General features: G+C 38.5%; 2 protein-coding genes across 4 annotated transcripts in view; both read right to left on the bottom strand.

Annotated features, from left to right (window-relative positions):
* Window positions 1-8250: 8250 nt before the first annotated feature.
* On the bottom strand, window positions 8251-13156 carry anxa2b (annexin A2b). Its single transcript, XM_079460882.1, has 13 exons — window positions 13037-13156; window positions 12354-12429; window positions 12153-12246; window positions 10865-10959; window positions 10356-10469; window positions 10087-10177; window positions 9916-9995; window positions 9701-9760; window positions 9469-9562; window positions 9298-9393; window positions 8985-9043; window positions 8702-8824; window positions 8251-8578 (listed from the first exon to the last, which is right to left on the bottom strand). Exons 2-13 carry the CDS (start codon window positions 12402-12404, stop codon window positions 8519-8521), a joined length of 1017 nt encoding a protein of 338 aa, XP_079317008.1. The 5' UTR covers window positions 12405-12429; window positions 13037-13156; the 3' UTR covers window positions 8251-8518.
* A 1969-nt stretch (window positions 13157-15125) lies between these two features.
* Window positions 15126-21709, bottom strand: part of rorab (RAR-related orphan receptor A, paralog b) — a 43352-nt gene continuing 36768 nt past the window's right edge. For 2 of the 3 annotated variants that reach the window (XM_079453604.1, XM_079453606.1), the window contains 6 exons: window positions 21137-21258; window positions 19446-19578; window positions 19223-19330; window positions 19018-19128; window positions 18275-18387; window positions 15126-18190 (listed from right to left, as the gene is read on the bottom strand). In XM_079453604.1, the coding sequence (XP_079309730.1) occupies window positions 18026-18190; window positions 18275-18387; window positions 19018-19128; window positions 19223-19330; window positions 19446-19578; window positions 21137-21258 (752 nt within the window). In that variant the 3' untranslated portion in view covers window positions 15126-18025. The remainder of the gene's footprint in view (window positions 18191-18274; window positions 18388-19017; window positions 19129-19222; window positions 19331-19445; window positions 19579-21136; window positions 21259-21709) is intronic. The other variant, XM_079453605.1, reaches the window with a different exon arrangement.

The following is a 21709-nucleotide window of genomic DNA, read 5'->3' as shown; positions in this document are numbered from 1 at the left end:
ATAAAGAATCTTTACAAAATCCTTGTAGGTGCTATTTTGCTTGTTGTTTTGCAGTAAATGCAAGAATGAACTTAAACTGACAAACGCTTACATTGTTTTGCTAAATTCTACAAATAAAAAAAATACAAATACAACTCAAGTGTCTGTCTGACAGTTCAGTATTAGTTTTATTTACATTCTATACAATTGAATCAATCAAATTACATTTCTGTCCTCCACACTTATTTTTATAGTTTTCATAATCATTAAAAGTCTTTGCTTCATTTATAGTCACTGCTTTGAAAAGATATCTATCGTGAAAAACACTATAATAATTGTGCGAAAAAATAATCCATATGAAGCTATTATAAAAATTGTTAATAATAATGGAAATTTAAAAGAATTATCTAATTCCATTCATGGAAATGTTTATGTTTACCTAAGCATTTCCTGACTTGTTGTGGTAACACTTTGGTAAAGAAAACAAAGGACGAAAAAGTAATTAAGTTCTGTAATAAATTCCTAAGCATCATAACACGCAACATTAAATGTCCATCCGACTCCATCCATTACTCTCCAACACACACTCTTTTTATCCACCTCACATCAGCACGTGCTTACCAACGGATGCTTATCTCACAGTTTATCTCACTCGCAGATTCAGCAATCTAAGCGTTTAAAGATACAATAAAATTCAATACAATTAAATAAACAATTAATTATCCATATTAAGTTAAACCTGCAGGGCGGAGAGTCACTAAGGTTGTGTCCGCTCCAAATGTTTTGCGTATGTCCTCTATTGAGATTCCTCAATCTGGCCTAAAAGCTCACCTGAACTGAATCATGTCATGAATTAGTTTTCTTAAAAATATCTTTGACTCCAAGGCTTTAAGTTTCCTTATTCCCTATGATATTCAATAGTTTCAACAGTTTATTTCTGAAAAGAATATCATTAAAAACAGCAGAACACTGATTATACGGTGTCAGCTTTTAAAAAGTATTCATTGAAAGTCAGACGCAACCTCTGGTGTATGAAGAGTTAGTCACAGGAGAGGTGCAGTGTGTGGCCTCCGCATAAGTTTATTTTGTTTTGGTTTTAGAAGGAAGCAGGATTGTTCACTGTGGCGGGGCATTTATCTTATATTCATCAAAAGCCGCCCACATAACAAACAGCCGTACATGTTTGATTGTATAAATAATTGAAGTCATTAGGGACTAACATTGTTTTAGGCCTAAATCTGTTGTTTACTGATAGTGTGTATGTTACGGCAGCGGTGCAGTGAGTGTGTTTGGATAGAGAGGAGAAGGAGAGAGAGAAAGAGGGGAAACTCACCCAGGGCTGAAGTGCTTGGCGCGGAAATGAAAGCGTCTCAGTTTGCAGGCAGTGAGAGAGAGTTTGTGTGGCCACAGGGCAAATGCGAGTCCCCATCGAGCACTCAACACATCATCTCCTGACAGAGAAGCATCAAACAAGCCATTTGAGATGAGAGAGTAAATAAAGATGAAGGTGCAAACAAATGCTGTAGAATTCTGACTCTTTCAATAAACAGGGCGCAAAATAAAGCTTGAATTTATATCTTTTTTGCGCTTTACTGTTGAAATGCTAAACTTCAACTATTATTAAATAGTGCTTTTTTTATAATAATTGGCTGATTAGCTGAGCTTGTTATACAAATGCTATACAGTCTGAAAGGCCAAGTCCCCCGCCAAAAGGTAAGAATACAGACACTTAATGGGTTTAAACTAATGGGTCAAGTAATGGATTTGACATTTTCAGTCAAAATTTGAAATATATACTCTTCTCAGATAATGTATTTTTACCAATATATACATTATATATAATTGAACCATCTGTTTATATTTTACTTAACCCCCGATGATAGAGTACAGACAAATATATTTTTAAAAGAAAGAAAAATGTAATGGGTGTGACAAAAAAGGATGCACGTATTTGAGAGACAACATAGTTTGTAGCTGGGGGTTCTGTGAGTTAAAAAATGTACACCTGAAGCAATAATGCCCAAGAAGGGATGGCATGAAATACTTTGCCCATTCATGAGGAATATGTAAAGGATCTTGTACAGGCAGCCGGTTGTTGTCGTAGAAATAAGCTCTGACAGTGGGATCAGGACCCGACACGAAGCAGAGTGTCTTGTATACACTGAAGGGGCTTATTTCGCGACAACAGCCAGCCGTTGTACTTTATCCCGTTCATAGACGAGGTAGAAGCCATAGTTATGTATGTAACATAATTGTCTAGCTATGTTCATTGTTCATTGATTTTTGCCACATGAGAAAAAAACTGGACATGAAATGTGAATTTAAAATATGTTATTAGCTCATTTTTACCGAATGCAGACCTTCCGAGAGGAAAAGCCATTTACTTTTCAAGCATTCCAACGAGTCGTGTAATAAGTACAGTTATGGATGTGACCATTCACTTATTTGACTACGGGTGGTGAGATACGGACAGAGGACCCAGGTGCAGACAGCGGATAAGGGGTTAACAGATATTTGATAATAAATATAAAACAAAAACCCACGAGGGGGTAACATAACAGTACAGGGGAAAATAATAACATGACTGACAAGACAGGACTAAAACACAAGACTTAAATTAACTCTTGACATGAACTACAAAAAACTAAACTAACAAGACACATGAACTCACCACACAAACAACAATAAACCCGCACAAGACAGAAGACACAAGGGCACTAAATAAGGGACCAAATCAAGAGGGGAACAGGTGTAGGGCACGAGCCAATAACGAGGAAACGAGAGGATGGGAACAGAGACGAGACCGGAGAGAGTGTATGGAAGGCCATAACTGCCTCTCTCCACACAAGACATGAGACTCTGCCATGATTCTGCCACTAAACCAAGAGAAACATGACATGATGCGGCAGAATCATGACAACAATGCTTTAAAAACTTTAAGAGAGACTTCGTGTGGCTATTTAAACCATCAAATATTGACATCTGACCTATCAGTAGTAAAAAATAGATTTTTCATCTTAAGTTTGACCTTTATATGAAATTGCCCAATATAAGATGCATTTTGTTACAAAATAAAAAGTAGTTAATCAAAACACAGATTAATTCTCTGTAAGATAATTGTTTATTAACCATACTGAACAGGCCCCACAACAACAAAAATGTTACCTATTATGCTTTGAAACAAGTAACAGTCCACCAAAGTGTTTGCAAATGTTAACCATAAAACCCTACCACCTTGTGCTAAATACACCTCCTAAATGATGTCGATGAGAAGTTTTACACCCAGCTGTGTTATTCACAGAGGCCTGGTGACTTTCTTCTGTTTGACTTCTGTCTGTCAATACACAGCACGCACACATACTTAGTACTTTTCCCATCTCAATTAAAATATAAATAAGATCTGACAATGACTTGTTTCTGTGTCCTTTTTTCCCTTTCCATGAATTTCTAAAGCAAGTTATCAGTCAAAATTGAGAAACAACTGAAAGGGAATCATATTTTCATCTGAGGACACTTTGAGTATGTTCAAGAAAAACAACGGTTCAGATATTCCGGTCCCCAAATCAATTATTAGCACCGGAGTTACTAGCATTAAGAAAAGTACAAATTTGATATCACCAACACCACATGAACTCAAGGCAACCTTGTCTATAAATTATACATGCAATCTAGCAAAGGGTTACGTGTCACAAATATAGGGGTCCATGACAGAATCACAGCATCTATATGTAAAACAGCAGAGGCCAACACAATGAGCCGACTGCATCAGTTTAAAGTGCACATAATGAGATGCATCTTCCCCCAACCCGTCTGCCTTATTTGAGCCATATTTATTGCTCTCCATATAGAAATAAATGAATTCCTTTTTTATTGCTTTTGAATCCAACGATAGCAGATCTCACTTTAATTCTATTAATAGGATATACAGACATAATTGATTTTGGGTTGGTGGTAAATAGAGAGAGAGAGAGAGAGAGAGAGACAAGTGCCTTTACGCTCAGGTAATCATCAGATAACAAAGTCACAACTCAAAGCGAATATTGATCTATTAAACAAACTGTCAATAATGTAACTTTTCATCTCTCCATCCTCTACCGACCCTTTTAGAGCATCTTCTGTCCGGTGCGTGCAGTCAGTCGGATGGTAACAGAGAGGGATGACACCCCCTGGTTGTCTTCACCCTAATAACTCGGCTAAATAATTGAAATTAAAATAGCCACCACATCCAACAGCACAAGGATGGGATGGTTCACCTCTGATAGTACACTCGCATCAATAATCAGATTATCAGTGGGCCATGGATAAACAGAAATAGCTGGCCTTAGCACATTTTAGAGCTACTTGAGCAGGCTGCTATTAACTCATCTCCCGGGTTATTTATGTCCCCTGCTTCTTAATAAGACTCTTGGCAATATTATTCTAATTATATCAGTTCAATCAGCAGTATTGCATGTCTGGCCTCATTTACATTTGGTAGCGCTTTGTCTTTCACACTGTGAAACTAATTCGATGAGATGTCTGATGCTTACGTTATGTGTGGCCTGCAGAGTTTGGCCAGCTCTACTCTTCCAGTCCATTAGAACTGCTCTGCGGGTATGCGTCGCACCCGTACGATTGGTTTGTCTCTGGGCACATGACTGATTGATCAGGGTTGCACTATGGGTACAATTGAGTTTGCTTTGTAATACAAATATGTGTTTAGTTATGTGTGGGTGTGCTGACGTGCTTTCCCAGGCACTGGCCCAATAGCTTGTGGCAAGTATTAACTGATGTTTCTTGAACATAGTTTTTTTTAGACTGAGGTGAGGATGTCGGTTCCTGACATTCTGAAACGTTGTGCTTTACAGATTAAAGAAAATTAAAAGAAACAACATTATGGTGAGTAAATAATGACAGTATTTTATTTTTCATTTTGTGAATAAGCTTTCAAGGTTCAACCCAGTATTCCTACAGTAGCTGGCGTGAAACACCAGCAAGTAGGTGTACATAGTTTTATGAACTGAAATCTACAGATGTCATGTAGAGGTGGAGAAAACAAGAGAAGAAGCGATGACAACGTGACGTGTGTGGCCCACGCCGATCACTCTTCCACCCTGCTTCTGAGGACTGACATTAATCTGGAAGATTAAAAACCGTCACCTCTGATGATTTACTACCATTTTACTTAAGAAAACACACAGCATTGCGCACTCTCTATTTTCATAGCTCTGTAGTCGACCTGGAGGTCTCTATTACAATAACTGCGGGTCAGAATGTCAATATAATGTGCAGCAATGGCCTACAGGCTACAAAATGCCTTTTATTTCAGCATTCTAGTAACCCTTGGATCTCTCCCCTTGGTTGTCTTACTGGACTTGATATCTAAATATTATGTATAATCGTTGACCATTAAGTCTTAACATTATTAGCAAAAAGGTTTTTAAAACTAATTGAAAAGTGATGCCTAAAACCCCAGTAGTGTTAACTGTCGGCAGGAGTATTCCTCTGTAGTGGATATGCATTTAATGTGTGAATGTCACACTTCTAATGTCATATATTTATTTAAATTGGCTGTTTAAACGTAATAAAACAAGGAAACAAATACCTTTTAGTTCGTCCAAGACGTCTTCAAGATTCACGCCACAAATATGGAGTCAAAAAATCACGTAATTGTCAGATACCTTAAATCTTAACATTGATGGTTTAATCGAGATTATTTAGACAGATTTGACAACCTGCGAAGGCAAACTGAGCTTTAGATAACAGACTATTTACTGGGTTAAAACGAACTACTGCCCTCTAGTGGCAATTGTCCGCTTAATTTGTATAGAAATATGGCCACCACGCAGTTATTTGATATTTGTGTAACACCATTAAAAAATATGAAGTTTGTGAAATATTTGGAATCATTCTGTCATCTCTGTTTGTTGAATAATACAAATAATAAAGAAATGTTTGAGTCAGTGTTAAGAGCATTGTGTTAACAACGCAAGGTTGTGGGAGCATTGTGTTAACAACGCTCCCTTTGCAGATACCTATGTAAAATGTATAGGCTGCTAACGTATAATTCGCTTTGGATAAAAGCGTCTGCCAAATGCCTAAATGTAAATGTAGAATTTCGAATTCACAAATAATTGTGTGTTTTTATATTTTGGTATAAATTAGGTTAAAAGTATGTTTACGTCTTAAGTTTGTGTTTCCCTTCAGTCGGTCTCTCGACGTTGTGAGAGACTGACTGGGGTTTGATCTTGAGAACTTACTTTCTCCCAGATAATTAATTATAAAACGACAACGCGTACATACGGGTATAAAGGAAGATGGCGGCGGTCATTCACTTATCCTTTGTTCTTCGGAACCAGTGTGTTTGCTGATGCTACACATGATACTCGACTTCGAGAAAACTTTTAACCTGCTGGATTTATGACGCGGAGCAGCGGACTTCCCCTTTCGGTGGACTTCCCCTGGGCGTTTCGGCAGAAGGCTACAGACCTTAAGAGGTAAGTCCCTCCGGCTACGAGCATGCCTCGTAGCTGTATCCTTGGGTGCGACAGACTCGTCCCAGAGTCTGACGGCCATGATACCCGTGTCACTTGCTTGGGGCTCAAGCATGCTGAGGCAGGTTTCACTGATGCGGTATGTCCCGTGTGTGCGGACATAACAATCAGGGTGTTGCGGTCACGGTTGGCTACGTTCTTTCGAGCGCTGCCACCACCACGTCTGTTTCCCAGGCGTGTTCAGCTGCCGTTTCGGCGAGGTTGACCGCTTTGGTGAGCGGCGGGGGTGATTTGGGGACTTCGATAGATGTTGCTCCGTCAGCTTCATGCTCGCGGACCATCTATACCCCTTCACGCTCACCTGGTTCGTCCCCTACGAGCGGCAGACGGACGTCTCATAGTGGTAAGACTTCGCACACGGATGATGACGCTATCTCTGTCGCTGCGTCGGACAGCTACCTGCTGGCATCGGATGTGGAAGACTCCTCTGATCTCCTGTCATCAGGCAGTCGAGCTCCGGAGGAGACTGATGCTGAGATGTCGGCCATGCTTTCCCGAGCAGCCGCGTGCATCGGGTTGCAGGGTGTAACACCACCCTCCCCGGAACGCTCGTGGCTAGATGTGCGGTTTCAGGGGCGTGGTCAAAATTCACTCCGTTACCATTCTTCCCGGAGGTGCATGATGAGCTCGCCAAGTCCTGGAATGCGCCCATTTTTGGTGCGTTTCAGGCAGGAGGGCTCGGTGGCTGTGACTTCCCTGGTTAGTGGGGCGGCTAGAGGCTATGTTGACGTCCCCCGGGTGGAGCGTGAAATTTGCGGGCCACTTGTGCCCGCAGACGGCTGCCACTTGGGGGCGTCGGTTGGGCTCCTGGTTTGGGCGTACGCCTGCGAAAGCGCCTTCTCCACTCCTCAGGTGAGATTAGTGCGCTATTTTAGCCTCCCTACTTTCCCCTCTCGCGGCGAAGTATAGGCATTCCATCCATCACTAAGCATTTGCACTTGGTAACAGATTGAGCGGAGCCGTCTGTTGGAACCAGGTCCGGTATAGGTAGAGTCATCCCTGCTCCGGTAGACCCCTGTACTAGGGCTAGTGCCCCATACGTAGTGACTCCCCTCTGGGTCATCCCGTGTGTTGAATTCCTCACTCATGATTTCCCGATTGGTGAATCTGTGACCTCCCCGCCGGTGGTAATCCCACCTGGATTTGTCCCCCTACTCGGGCTGACACCTTTTTTGCGCATGTTGTTCTCCCCGCCGGTGAGACCATGTTAGTGTCTCTGCTAGCCTAGTCAGGGTCGTTCCGCTAGAGGTCGTGATGTCGGTGCAAGCGCTGTGGCGCTTAAGATAGATCCCCAGTCAGTCTCTCACAACGTCAAAAGACCGACTGAAGGGGAACGTCTCGGTTACGTCTGTAACCTCCGTTCCCTGATGGAGGGAACGAGACGTTGTGACTTCATGCCACAACACTGCACCGAATCACTGCAGTGAACGGGAGTGCCCTCTCAGATTCCTCAGTACAAAGAGTAAGTGAATGACCGCCGCCATCTTCCTTTATACCCGTATGTACGGGGCGGAGACTGGCGTGCGCGTGCCATTCGCCAAGCCCATTGGCGTTTTATAATTAATTATCTCGGAGAAGGTAGGTTCTCAAGATCAAACCCCAGTCAGTCTCTCACAACGTCTCGTTCCCTCCATCAGGGAAGCGAGGTTACAGACGTAACCGAGACGTTTGTATTCGTAGAACATTTGCGTTGTTGTGACCTCTCGTGGAGTCTTAGAAAAAAATTGACACTAATTTTCAAATCAACTTCAGTGTGTTTACATCACATATTTTTATTAATAACAACAATTTAGAACATCTTTGTAATTATTATTACTTCACCATTCTTCCTTCTGCCTTTGTATGAGTAAAATATTGTGTGTAGTGATAAACATGTCAAGTATACTGGAACAAGAAGAGACAAAAGCATGGCAATAATAATACTGCATTTTTTTGGCTAACTAAATCATTTAGGAAGGCATTGACTGCTGGAAACTCAGGACATCTGCAGCTGGAGAACGAGTATGTTAATCATCTCCTGCACAGAGATTCAGAAGAGCTCTCTGGTAATCACCTTTAGTTTGTTCCTGAGGAAAACAAGATTGTGTAGAATAAAGGTCAATGCTTTTTGAATGCATGTTAACAAAGAACATGGAAAATTTAAAAGGAGGTGATAGATATACAGAAAGAAGAGAGAACTGGATACTTACTGAAATTGTCTGGTGCAGTGATTTGCCAAAATTCTTCCTGAACTCTGTGCAGACTTTCATGAGATCAACCTCACAGCGAGAAACCATGATGCGGGTCACTACTTTCTCTTTCACGCTTTTACTCTGCAAACATTTGGCACAAAACAATTAGGCACGAAAATTCATTACGTGAGGCTAAGATGTGATCAGGACAGGGAGCTATATTACACGATAAATAAAAAACCTAAAAACATCATATGGCGTGTGTTAAAGTGTATCATATGTGTATCATTGACATACTTACCTTCATGGCATCATTGAGTCTGCTGGCAAAATACAGATGTTTGTTTTCCAAACACTCAACTGAAGAAATATAGAGGTAGATCTTAGGAAGAAGGTTACATGTTTTCTTTTACAGACAAATGATCTACTCAGTCTCATTCCACAATACTCCCGCAAAAATGTTCTTACCCAACAGCTTGTGATTATGTTTAATTAAACATGAAAGACAAAGTGGGTCAGCAGGCACTATAATCAAATGTGCCATCCAGATCTATACATATAGTGCTCTGACAGCCGGATGATAGTCTAATGTGTGACAGATGACTGACAGGTACCTAGTGTGAGGAAGGATCTCTCCAGATCCCCCTTCACCTCCTTCCGAATGCTCTCCTTCATGTCATATGGAGTGTATCTCTTGTACCTTTCAAACACTGAGAAAAATATATTTTGAATAGGTGGTCCATTTTTTATATTAATAACAGAGTTCAAATTTATATCTGTGTCACCTTTCTGCAGATGTGGGACACTCCTCTCAGAGAAAATGGATATCCAGGTGGTCACGTCGGTTCCTTTTCTCTTGACTCCAGCATCATAAAGAGCCTGATTATTATCATAATGAACAGCATTATCAAATGTTATGGGTGACACTGGAACCACTGATACCGATATTGGCACATATTGTATAAATACTCTTTCTTCATCAATAAATTTGAATGGCCATAGCAGTGGTTCACTCACTCTTGCATCATCGTCAATCTTCTCATAGTCCACCACATTGCTTGGCACATCTCTTTTGCACTGTAAATGAACAGAATGAACATATGATCTATGATTATGAATCTGTCATACTGTAAAAATATGTAAAAAAAAGTATGTTGAATTATTTGAATATGCATTCATTATATAGCAACTATAACAACTTATTATAGAACAGAAACGTTTTTGTTCTTTACCTGTACAAGGGCCAACAGCAGCTTAGCAACATCTCCAGATGTGTCTCCAGCTACATCCTTTTCCAAATCCTTCTTAAACACTGCATGAAGAGAAGGAAATGGGTGTGCATATAAAAATATGAATATATCTATAATTCTATGTGTATATACATGGTTTGAAGGGCCACTCACTTTCTTTATAAACCCTCTTGATTTCCATAAGCTCCTCATTGTTGCGAGAGCACAAAATCTCAATGAGAGTCTCTTCATCAGTGCCAAGACCCTGAAACATACCCCACACTGTCATAAAGCTATAGAGATTGTGTGGAACTACATATTCATTCACATGACAACAACTGTAAGGCATCTGGACTAACACAATTTTCATAATTTTTCAAAAGAGGAGATGAGAAATTCTGCATACGTCTGATACTTTACTGCAGATGAATTGAAACATATACCTTCATTGAAGCTTTTAATTCAGAGGCATCAAACTGCGCTGTGCTCTTCATCAAGCCCAAAATCAAACTCTCCAAAGGGCCAGAAAGCGCCCCCTTCAGGGCACTTACCAAATCCTACAACACACAAGCAAAATCAAGTCATTTGAGACATTGATAAGGAGGGAAATTTTACAGCAAAATGAAAAAACAACATACAGTACACTTTTAAAAATAAATTTTAGGGATGTATGACACTATAAAAAACCTTCCACAAGACCTTTCTGCAGCATAGTTGCAGTTTTTTATTTGTGATGAAAAAGGTAACCATTCTGTAGGAATTAAAGGGAAACCACTCTATAGGACTTATAAAAGGGTAAGAAACAAATAGTTCTCGTAAGAAGCTTTGACAAAAGTTATTTGGGCACCCAAAATGATTCTTCTATGGCATCACTTTATTTGTCTATATTTCAAGTTCATTAAGGTTAGATCATGAAGACATACATGTTTTATTATAGAATGAGGATGTCTACCTTCTTTGCCCTTTTCTCATACTCAAATGCAATTTCAGTCCTTTGTGAGATACTACGTCTTGTTAGAATGTCAATGATTATCTGCTCATCCACTCCTGAGTGAACAAACAAATGAATGAATGAATGAATGAGAAAAGGAGATGGACTAAAAAATATATACTGCATTGCATCAATAAGACATCTTCTGATTTCTAAGCATAAAACTATGAAGAAATAAAACATTTTTGGCACAGATTGCTTTCATTCTATCTCATACACTCTGTTGCATCCATCAGGGGCACATGCCCCAGTATAAATCTGCTGTGCCCCAGTATAAACTTGAAGTTTAAGTTTGAACAATTTTGTTTTTTTCTAAGTATAATCATATACATTGATAATAGCGGCTAAAATGGATCTGCAACATAGTAACCTAATAATAAACCTACACTGTCGCTTAGAAAAACATTTTGGGTTCTGTAGTTTAAGAAATGAAATTAATATTTAATTGGTTTAGGACATTACATAAAAATTGGGCAGTACCTTTGGCTGAGATGTGCTAATGAGTTTAATACAGTACAAATAAATTAACTAACTTTGTTTAGACTGCAGTGAAACCAAAAAAAATAATATAAAATATGTTCTATATAGGCTATTAGTTGGAGCCATAAAACGACTGGTTTGCTGAAATATTGAAGTTGTAAATTCTTGAAAAGAAGAAAATTATTGTGTTATAAATGCAAACATGTAAAACAAGTTTATGTTAAGTATGTTGAGGATCCTTGAATATTTTTCTTAAATATAGTAGGTATAGTGGTTTAAGCAAGGGAAGTTTGTATAGTGCATTGTGTTGCATACATCTTGCAGACAGCAGGTTTTTGAGAAAAAAAGTGATATAAATAGTAATGCTATGCTGTGGGTCTATCAACGCATCTGGCATGCATGACAGATGCAATTTAGAATACAATTTTTCCCACACCGTACAACTGTGAGGAAGAATAATTGCATCATAGACGTTAATATCACACCTGCCATATTTTATCTTTATTGATGCAAAAAACTGAAACCTAGTTCCTGCTTCATACAGTACAAGACTGACTCATATGTTACACTTACCAATAAGTTCTCATTATCTTAATTCTACAGACAAAGTGTTCTCCACCCTTTGTACATTAGTACAAGTGTTAAACAAAAGTTAAAAATTAAATAACCACACATCCTGTTCAGGCACGCAAACAAATATCTGTAGTATAGACTGTACAGTGAACAAGCTTTATAAAGAGACAGAAGTGTTCATGGCATCATCCCTTACCTTTAGTTTTAATGGCTGTCTCTATTTTGGCTGCATCCATGCCTGGATTAAAATCGTAAACTGGTAGCACTGTTGGACATTTAGGTTCTTTCTCCTGTAAATACACACAATATCAATACAATACAAAGAAATGCACTATGAAATACAATATAAAGCATGACATTAAAACATTAATGTATGTGAGTCATTTTATCACCTTACCCCTCCATAACTTAATGTGAGTTGACTCAGAAACTCTGACACTAAAGCCATTTTCCTGGACTTTGTGGAAATTATCCTATAGATGAAATAGGAGACAAAACCAGTGATTTTAAGTGTTTGAATAGTACAGCCTCACCCTTAGTTTCAAAGGTTTATGTGATGGTTGTCATAAATACGTAAGGCATCTGTCTCTGATAAAGGCTCCGCATTACCAGTCTGGTATCTTCAAATACATTTATGGAAGTAACTAAGCATTTTTATTGCCCTTTCAGGTGTCTCCAAGTGAATGCACACTGCAAACATGTATTGTACTGTTTTGTTGTTGTCTAACTAGTAACATGACAGTAGTAAAACTTCCTCATACAGTGCTAACAAGTAATCATTTTCTCTATGCAGTATAAAAATGAGGTGAATACGATTATTAAAAGAAAGCAGAGAGTTTGCTCAAACTTTGTTCAAACACACCCTGATCCACACCCAGTACACATTCCACAGGCTATACTTCTGACCAATGTACACACACACAAGATTACACATTATAGCAGTATCTATATATATCTATATATATTATATAATATTTCATGATTTTAGGTTTTTATAGATAACACATTTTCTATTAGGTATAATTCAATGAGAATCACAATAAAGCAATCATGGCTGAGAGCAACAGGTATGAATCTTACCTGAGACGGTTGATGTGAAGTGATGAAACACTTCTCTCTGTGTCGCTTGGGATGGGATTCACCTCTTAAATTCCTTCAGATAATGACTCACTGTCTCCTCCTATGCAACCCCCCCAACACACCTTTCAGTTATCAGTAACTCATGTACTAGCCTAATATTGTTTACAAAACTCTACCACGGCAACCACACTTTCTGCCATCATGTCATAATTACTATAGATTATTGTTTATAATTTTTTTTTTAAAACTAGCATGGCCACCAAAGCCATGAAAACATAATTAATTGAAATGTAATACAGAAACAGAAGGATTTGTAAAGCTTCTTACACTGAACATACCATATAAATCCATTCTTGGTTTACAATAGTAACAAATAATAATGAAAAATGTAAATCCTTTCTTGTTGTTTAAAAAAAAAGCATAAGTTGGCTCATATATCTAATTTCACATTAACAGTTAACCACTATCGACTGTTGACTAGGTCAGAGTTTGTTTCCGAATAGTTTAAAGTAGATGGATGTGGCAGACAATGTGACTTGAATTCAGTCAGAACATTTATTCAGTCCTGAATTGCACAGAAAAAAACCTTCGACCTTTGTGTTGCTATGCTCTACTATACATTGAGCTATACATAAACTCAGGAGACTGGTCCTGATTAAATATTCCTTAAATCCGTATTTCCTCAATATTATCCAGACATGTACAGTAACAAAGTAACAGCAATGACAATGCACCATGCAGTTAATATGTTTCAGAGAGTCAGTTGTAAATAGACTAGGTTTGTTGTTTGAAAGGGAGAGGCTGAACCACCAGACTAAAATGAAGATGAAGTTTTGCCTTCCTAACTTTAACAAATGAAAAAAAACAGTGTTAAAAAGAACATATTTTGTGTCCAGTAATTTGTTGTCCTTAACTGAACACATCTCTGTGAAGATATAAAAATGTTTTGTTGGTGTTGGGGAATAAATTAATAGATAAAGATAATGAATAAAAGTGAACTGTAACTTTCTTAAATTCTGCGTCTGATAATATGAAAGTAAGGGTGGTTTGGGGATTTACAGGAAGTTTGCTAAAGGTTGAAAAGCACAAGGATTCCTCAGTCTCATTCAGTATCCTGCAGTACTCTTAGATCCTAACAGCAGTAATAAAAGTTTGGGTTGGGTTTTATAGTGAGAGCTGACAGCACACTGACCAAAAGTGATATGATAATTGATGTCTTTGCCCTCTCTCTAAATATTATTATCATCAAAATGTATTGGATTTTCTGAAGGAATACCGTTGTGCTTGGATTGTAAACTGGATAAGAAGTTTTTTTAACCAAAAAAGGGTTAACAAATATAAATTGCAGTCTGTTTGTGTATTTGTTTGTGCCAGCTTTTTTGTGTATTAGAATAGAACCCATTATTTCTTAAAGGAAGTCCTTTAATATGCTGCAGTTGGCCTTTTCTTCATTTCTGTACTACACTTAATATTAATGGTTGGCGGGACATTAAAAGCTTAATATGGTGAGCTCATAAACATACACACAGAAGCGTCAGACCATCTGCCACTGAGGGCAAATTCCATTTCCATATTTTGTAATCTGAACTAAACTACCACACATCTATTAACTGTTGTCTGACATTTTTGGAATTAATCTGAACCAATGGAAAATTTGTAATCCAATATAAATGGTATTAAAAATAAAAAATAAAACTAGAGCCTTAATTTATATGACTGAATTATAGCTTTCTTTAGCTCAGTGGTAAGGGCATTGCGTTAACAACGCAAGGTTGTGGGTTCGTGATTGCCGATACCTATGTAAAATGTTTAGGATAATGCAATGTAAGTCGCTTTGGATAAAAGCGTCTGCCAAATGCCTAAATGTAAATTTAATTTATACTTAGAAGTGTGAAGTATTTAGCTTTTAAGGAATATGTATCCATTTGTTAAGCTTTGTGTATACACCAACTCATAAAGATTAATTCTGTATCATACAATTGTAATATTGTGGTTGAAAAGAACAAAACATGTTCCTCCCTGTGTAAAGAAAAGAGAGTGAGACATCAGCTCTCTCTAGTGGAGAACACAAGCAAACACAAAACATCTTGAGCAGTAATTCATTGTATTGTCAATTCAGTTCTTTTATCTTTCAATAAAACTCAGAAATGGCCTGATAATTAAACATAAATGATAAAAAAAGTCGATTTTTCAGCTTATTAATAATTAATATTCTTGCGTTAACAGCCTTTATTCAGATCAATGAGTGCATTAATGTTTTATTGAATCGAGGGAGTGAAAGAGTAGAACTTCCATCACAAGCCGTTTCATTTTTATTGTCATCAGCACGTTCAACACACTATTTGTCAATGTGTGACATGCGCCTTTAATAAAAGTAATTTAGGGGTTAAACCTCTAAATATAAAATCACAACATTAGATGAAAACTGTATTTCAATGAAAACAATACTTTTGCATTTTTGTACAGGTGTATATACAAAACAAAGGCAAAATACCTTAAAACAAACAAACAAATAAACAAACAAATTGGAAGAAACAGGCTATTTCTAGGGATCTACTGGAGGCTAGATCAGGACATTGGCGGATTAAATCAAAACAAATCAATATCATTTGTTAATCTGTTAAAAATCCAAGGATGGGTAAAATGTACAGAAACAAAGAGGCAGTTTCTCGAGTACAAAATGTGATCCATTTAAATGACTAGCATTACTCACACCGTAGCATATTGTGGTGTGTATATTACACAAAAACATTTGGTCATTTGTCAGTGAAAATGACAATATTAAAAGGGACTGTGTTACTGTGATAGTCTTTTTTTAACATGTACATAAAGATTAAGTGCTCATGCCCTCAAACTAAAGCAAGAGAAAAATACAATACTGCCTTAGTGATGGACATTGAAAGGAAAATTGGCAAAGAAAGAAACATTCCAGGCCTCTGGACTAGCACACACATAACACCAAACGTTACACATGTCATAATAATAAACAGTTAATTATTCATACTGAACCTTAATTATGTCGGAAATCAACGCATCTGACCAGCCTAAAAGAAATCGCTAACCATGTGAGTGCCACAATGGTCCAATTATGGGTCACCTAAAAGTTACCAACACAAACAGTGCATTTTATGTTTGTTGAAAAGATATTCACAGAGATAACACAGGCCAAATAAGGTCTCTGAAAAATAGGAAGGAAACACGAGACATGGAGAGCCAAACCAAGCAAATTTTAAACCCAAGTAAAACACATAACGTATTGCGCTTTAAAGCATCCGCATGCAAATTTCGTTCTCAAAACATCATTATGCCATTATTATTGCTTTCTGCTCAGTATTTTTTGGATAATTCTTCATTCACACAGCTAACCCTGATTCTAAAAGAGGACTGAACAATTTCTCTGACTTTTATATTATCGTCATTATTTAGCAAACGTCGCTACTGCCTTCTTGCTGGTTCGGACACGTTCATTCTTCTCAACTATAAAACAATAGTTTCCCTGAGCAGTTCCAATATACCCTTTACTGAGGTCAGATATTTGATGGATTGTCTTTCACGAAACAGACACTATAACAATACTATACGTAAAGCAGTGCCAGCCCTTACAAAAACATTAAACACAAATGTTAGGAACATCTTTACTAAGGTTATTGCTGTCCTTGTTATGTTGGCTGTGTGCTCAATGCATCAAATTTGGTTTGTGTGTGTGTGAGTTAGTCGGGGGCACAAAAGTGTTGACACAAATATTCAACATCTTTTTTTTAGAAACAAGCTTGTGCACAAAGCTGCAAAGGTAAGAAGAGTGACAACTGTTTCTCTCTCCTCTTCCCTGATAAGCTGCAGTACCGAGTGCAAATAATACATCACCAACTACCTCAATGACATTTCATATAAAATGTGTGATCCCCTGGAATGTCAACCCATGCCCCATCCATCAGTCATCTCCACTCAACTCACTTAGATGGAAATCTAAATACAGAATCACTATGGCACAACAGTGTGTCACTTCACCGTCTAGACAAAGAGAGCTGGCATCAAACAACAGAAAATCAACAAAACACAGAAAAACATTTCAGATCTCACCGATCTTAAACAACAGCACGTTCCTTCAGTTTTTTTTACCGATTTGATTTCAAATGGTTTATTGCTGGGAAAAACACGAAGTGCTACCTTTCCTTAGGTTCTATACATCATACATTGCATGATTTAACTAACCATATAGTAAGTACATATATACGCGAGTAACTTAACTCACTGCCTCAGAATGTGCCACTTGATGGCGAAACACAGCGGTCAACAATCTACTAAAATAGTAATTCAGGTCTCAAGGTTTGAGTCCCATGTCAGTCCTGTTTTGTGTCTCGTCTGTCTTCTCCGGAGGCCTCGGCAGTGGTTATGCCAATGATGTCCCTGCTGAATATCCGTATAGTGGAAGAGGTCAGTAAAGGGCAGTGCTGTGATGTTAGCACCAACATGGGCTGTACATTGTGCCACCAGTGGAGAAAGACAGTGACTTCCGAGCCAGACGTTCATTTGCTGTCTATGTCTGCCCCAGACATCTCTGATTTAGCCTCTGTAAACCAGTAGAGGGCACCGCTGGGGTAGTCATATACAGTGGGAGTGTCTAATGCAGTCAGAACAGGACACTAAAAGATAAAGCGATGGCATGGAGGAACACTCTGAAGCACATTACAAAATATATGGGCCGGCACCCCGAGGACAGTTTCTGCCTCCCTTCTTATGTTTCCTCTTCTTCAGATCACCCAGCTGTCGGACGCACGGCCGGAGGGACGAGTTCAAAGTGCGGCTGGACTCTAAGAAGTGCTTTGTGAGATTGCAGTGTACATGATCCGAGGCTGAAGTGAGCTTAGAGTTCTTGTCAGCATGTTAGTATTATCTTTTCACTTTCAGTCTCTCTCAAAGTTCGTGCAGCATGAGTCTCTCTCTCTCTCTCTCTCTCTCTCTCTCTCTCTCTCCCTCTCCCTCTCTCAATCAGGCCTCCTGAGGCAAAACCTGCTCAAAGTCCGAGCCGAACAGCTCTTTATAGAGCGGAGGGAAGCGTGTGTGGACCATTTCTGGGTACAGAGCTCTGAACGCACTCAGTTTCTCCATGTGTCGACGGCACAGCATCCGGATGATGGAAACTTTGCAGACCAGCTAAAGGGGAAAGAAAATATAAGTGGTCAGATAAAAGTACTAAAAGAACTGTGCAGACATGTGTGTTAAAGGAGGAAGCAGCACCTTTGTGAGTATTGCCTCATCCCTCTGGTTCTTCTGCAGTAAATTCTGCAGGACGAGCTTGATCTGCTGCTGGAGTTTCTCCACCCTGGTCTTTTCCTGCAGCCAGGAGCGATCTACAGAAACACACACACACAAACATACAGAATATTTACACATTTTCAGAGCACACAGATTTAAAGTCTACAAGGACGGTCAAATCGTTTAATCGCAATTAATCGATTAAAAAGTTTGTGTTTATATAATGTACATGTATACCTGTGTGCCGTGTAAATGTCTATGTATATAGAAATACACAAACACGTATATATTTAGCAAATATGTATAATACATTTAAATACATACATGACATCAATATATTTAAATATAAATGTACATGTATATGTCTATGTATTTTAGGGCTGTCAACTGATTAATTGCATCCGGAATAAAAGTTTGTGTTTACATTCTGTAATATATGTCTGTGTACTGTGCATATTTTGTATTTATAAACACATACACATACATGTATATTTAGGAAATATTTAGATGTATTTATTTATACTAGCCAATAATTGAAATTATTTATAAACATTTTTAATCTGGATAGGATTAATCGCGATAAATTGGTTAACAGCCAATTTTGAACTTTCTATGCAACAATTTACCTAAGAATCATCATTTTACAACACAACGATTTTACACAAAAATCCATCAACCCTGTGATTCATCACTGAACCACACAGTCTTTTTTTGTCCTTTCTCACCTGCAGACATCAGCACATATGCGGAAAAGAGGCCGATCTCATCTTCGGTGAGCTGCAGAGAGCTCAGACTCTTAGCAAACTCAAACACGGAGCTGATAAGATCATCACAGCCTGAAAAGGCACACACAACACATTAGTTTACACTTCACATTTTCATCCTTCTGTTATTTTCTTCAATTAAAAATTTGCAGCTCCCAATGCGTACCCAGAGCTTTAAAGACCTCCGGCCCTGCGTATTTGCTGTCGAAAAAGACTGTGTTGTTCTGGGAATTATACGCCCGACACATTCTCACAAACACGACTTCTAAAGAACCTGGGAAACAGAAAAACACTCTTATTATTTTAGCAGCTCTGCCGCTGTTTGTCACTACACAGATGCGTTGCTGTTGGTTCGGGTGAACGGGTACAGAGGTTTATCTGATGCGTACCTGCTTTGAGCAGCACGATTTGATCGTTCTGACAGAGCTCCATGAATCCATCAATGCGCTTGGCAAACTCAACCACATACTGCACAGCCTCAGTGACTTTAACCGCACACAGCTGCCACATGTCCTCCTGAGACTAAACAAGGAATCACATGATTATTCTTCTCAGCGATCAATGTATGTCCATCCATCCTTAAATTCATCCATGCGTTCATCAAGCATTTAAGACACAAGACATTATTAGGGAAACACAATGAGAATACTTTTTTTTTAATAGCTGTCTACTGTATTGACATCTAGGTGTGAAAGGGTTAAAGACATTAAAAAGAATACTATTCTGCTTGAGTTTGCTGAATAATGCCCTTTGACACTTTCTAGACGTGCGATAGCAGTTCATGTCAGATGACCGCACGCAATAAGATCACTGGAAACAAAAGTTAACACCAGGGGCCCGTTTCAGAAAGGAGGTTTAGTGAAAATATAACCTACATTAACCCTGAAATGTGTGAAACTCTGGGTTTTCCGTTTCAGAATGTGAGGTATGTCAAACCCGAGAAAGCAGGGTAACTCAAGCCCGTTTCTTAAAGAGAGGTAACTTATACTCAGAGTCAGTAACTAAAGGTACTTACGCTGTGAACCTAACCTAGGCGGGAGCAGGTTTGCTTTGGTAAACCCAGAGCGCTTTTGATCTTCTCCCCCGTTTTAAAGCGCAAGTGGTGTACCTCATTCAATCGTTCATTATTAATTTAATAAGAGTAATTCATTGCACACATTTTGATCACACCGAGACCATGTGCTTTTAAAGAGGATCCTTTATGTGAAGAGGCAGCATTAATTCATAGGGATGTACTTTGATTTCAGGTGAGCAATTTAGGAGCTGAGTGGAATATTGTCATTTTTATTAAAACTGTACCATTTTTCTTTACAGCGAAATAGATATATCAAAGCACATCATCCATCCTTACATCAATTACATCAGAGATCGTGGCCGTGTATTACATCAGAGCATATTCTTTCCCTTACATTTTCTCATAAATTGTAGTTTTAAATGGAGCATGAGAAATGGCTTGATAAAGTGTATAAATAAAGTGCATGTATAAATACAGACATAAATGCAGAAATTAAGCAATAAAGGTAATAAATACTTAATTTATACCTGCAACCATACCTACCCAAATCTCCTCCGAGCAGGGTTCGAACCACTAGGTCTGATTTTTGACTCTAACAAGTGTCCTATACATCAAGACGACTCACAATCATCATTAGAGCACTAATGGGGGAATGAGAACATAAGATTTTTTTGGGTTGTTTCATTCATTTATTTATTTATTGGTATATTTATCTATTTAATCTTAAGTCATTTTGAGCACATGATCAATGAAAGTGCGTCCCGCCCTCAAGCGCTTTCTGCCGCCATGTTGCTAATTTTGATGCCGTTGCAATGGTGAATCATCATATTGGAGCTCCATTGATCATGGCTTGTTGTAGTTGTGGTGCAAGAACTTAACTCAAGGTAAGCAAACCTAGAGTTGATAGAACTAACTGAAAATCAGATGTTCTGAAACCAAAAACTCAAAGTTTCGCATCTCGGTGTAAATCAATTCAGAGTTCATATTTTAACTCTGTGTTGGTTGAACCTCCTTATTGAAACGGGCCCCAGGTCTTAAAAGAGCCAAACAAACATAAGCAAGCACCTTCTTCTGGTACGTGTCCAGGTCCATCTGTAGGACTGTCTGCCAGTTGCTGGGCTGTAGCTCTTCTCTGAGATACTGGCACGTCTCCAGGTGAGACTTGCAGATGTTCTCTGACAGATGTTCTGTGTTAGAAACACACAAATAGAGTCAGACAGCTGGCCCTGACACACAAACTTTATTTCCCGGGATCTGTCTAAAAATCAGGGAAATGGTGGCTCCATATTTTCTAAAATAAAATCATTAAGCGTTTCTTAATAAGACAGCTTTCCAGGGAAGAAGACTCTTGAGTTTTCTGCTACTCTTCCACTCGTCTGTGTTAATGAGCCGATTGCCACTAATGCCGTGTTAAATGGGCTGCGGAGGTGGGTTCACAGACCCCCGCTGTTTCAAACCCCACAGCTGTCAATCATTCATGTAACCGCAGCATCCTTTATAATTATTTAGGATGGCAGTATGTAATTTCTTTCAATAATATTTTCTTTTTTGTAATTACGTAAAAATGATGCAAATGCGACTGATGGCTAAAAATGTCAGTACTAGCCATTTTCTATAAATCCTAATTTAATGCAATGT

This window comes from Barbatula barbatula (genome assembly GCF_947034865.1).
Source record: "Barbatula barbatula genome assembly, chromosome: 1".
Taxonomy (NCBI): Eukaryota; Metazoa; Chordata; class Actinopteri; order Cypriniformes; family Nemacheilidae; genus Barbatula; species Barbatula barbatula.
Note: the sequence above shows the minus strand (reverse complement) of the source record. Positions and strands in the feature narration are given on the sequence as shown.

Bases quoted from the DNA above. Each gene is read 5' to 3' on its own strand.
- anxa2b (XM_079460882.1), bottom strand. From the start codon at position 12,404: ATGGCTTTAGTGTCAGAGTTTCTGAGTCAACTCACATTAAGTTATGGA. The intron at 9,394-9,468 runs GTGACACAGATA...TATTTTTCTCAG, and splicing joins TGTCCCACATCTGCAGAAAG to TGTTTGAAAGGTACAAGAGA. The intron at 8,579-8,701 runs GTAAGTATCCAG...TGTTTTCCTCAG, and splicing joins CACTGCACCAGACAATTTCA to GAACAAACTAAAGGTGATTA.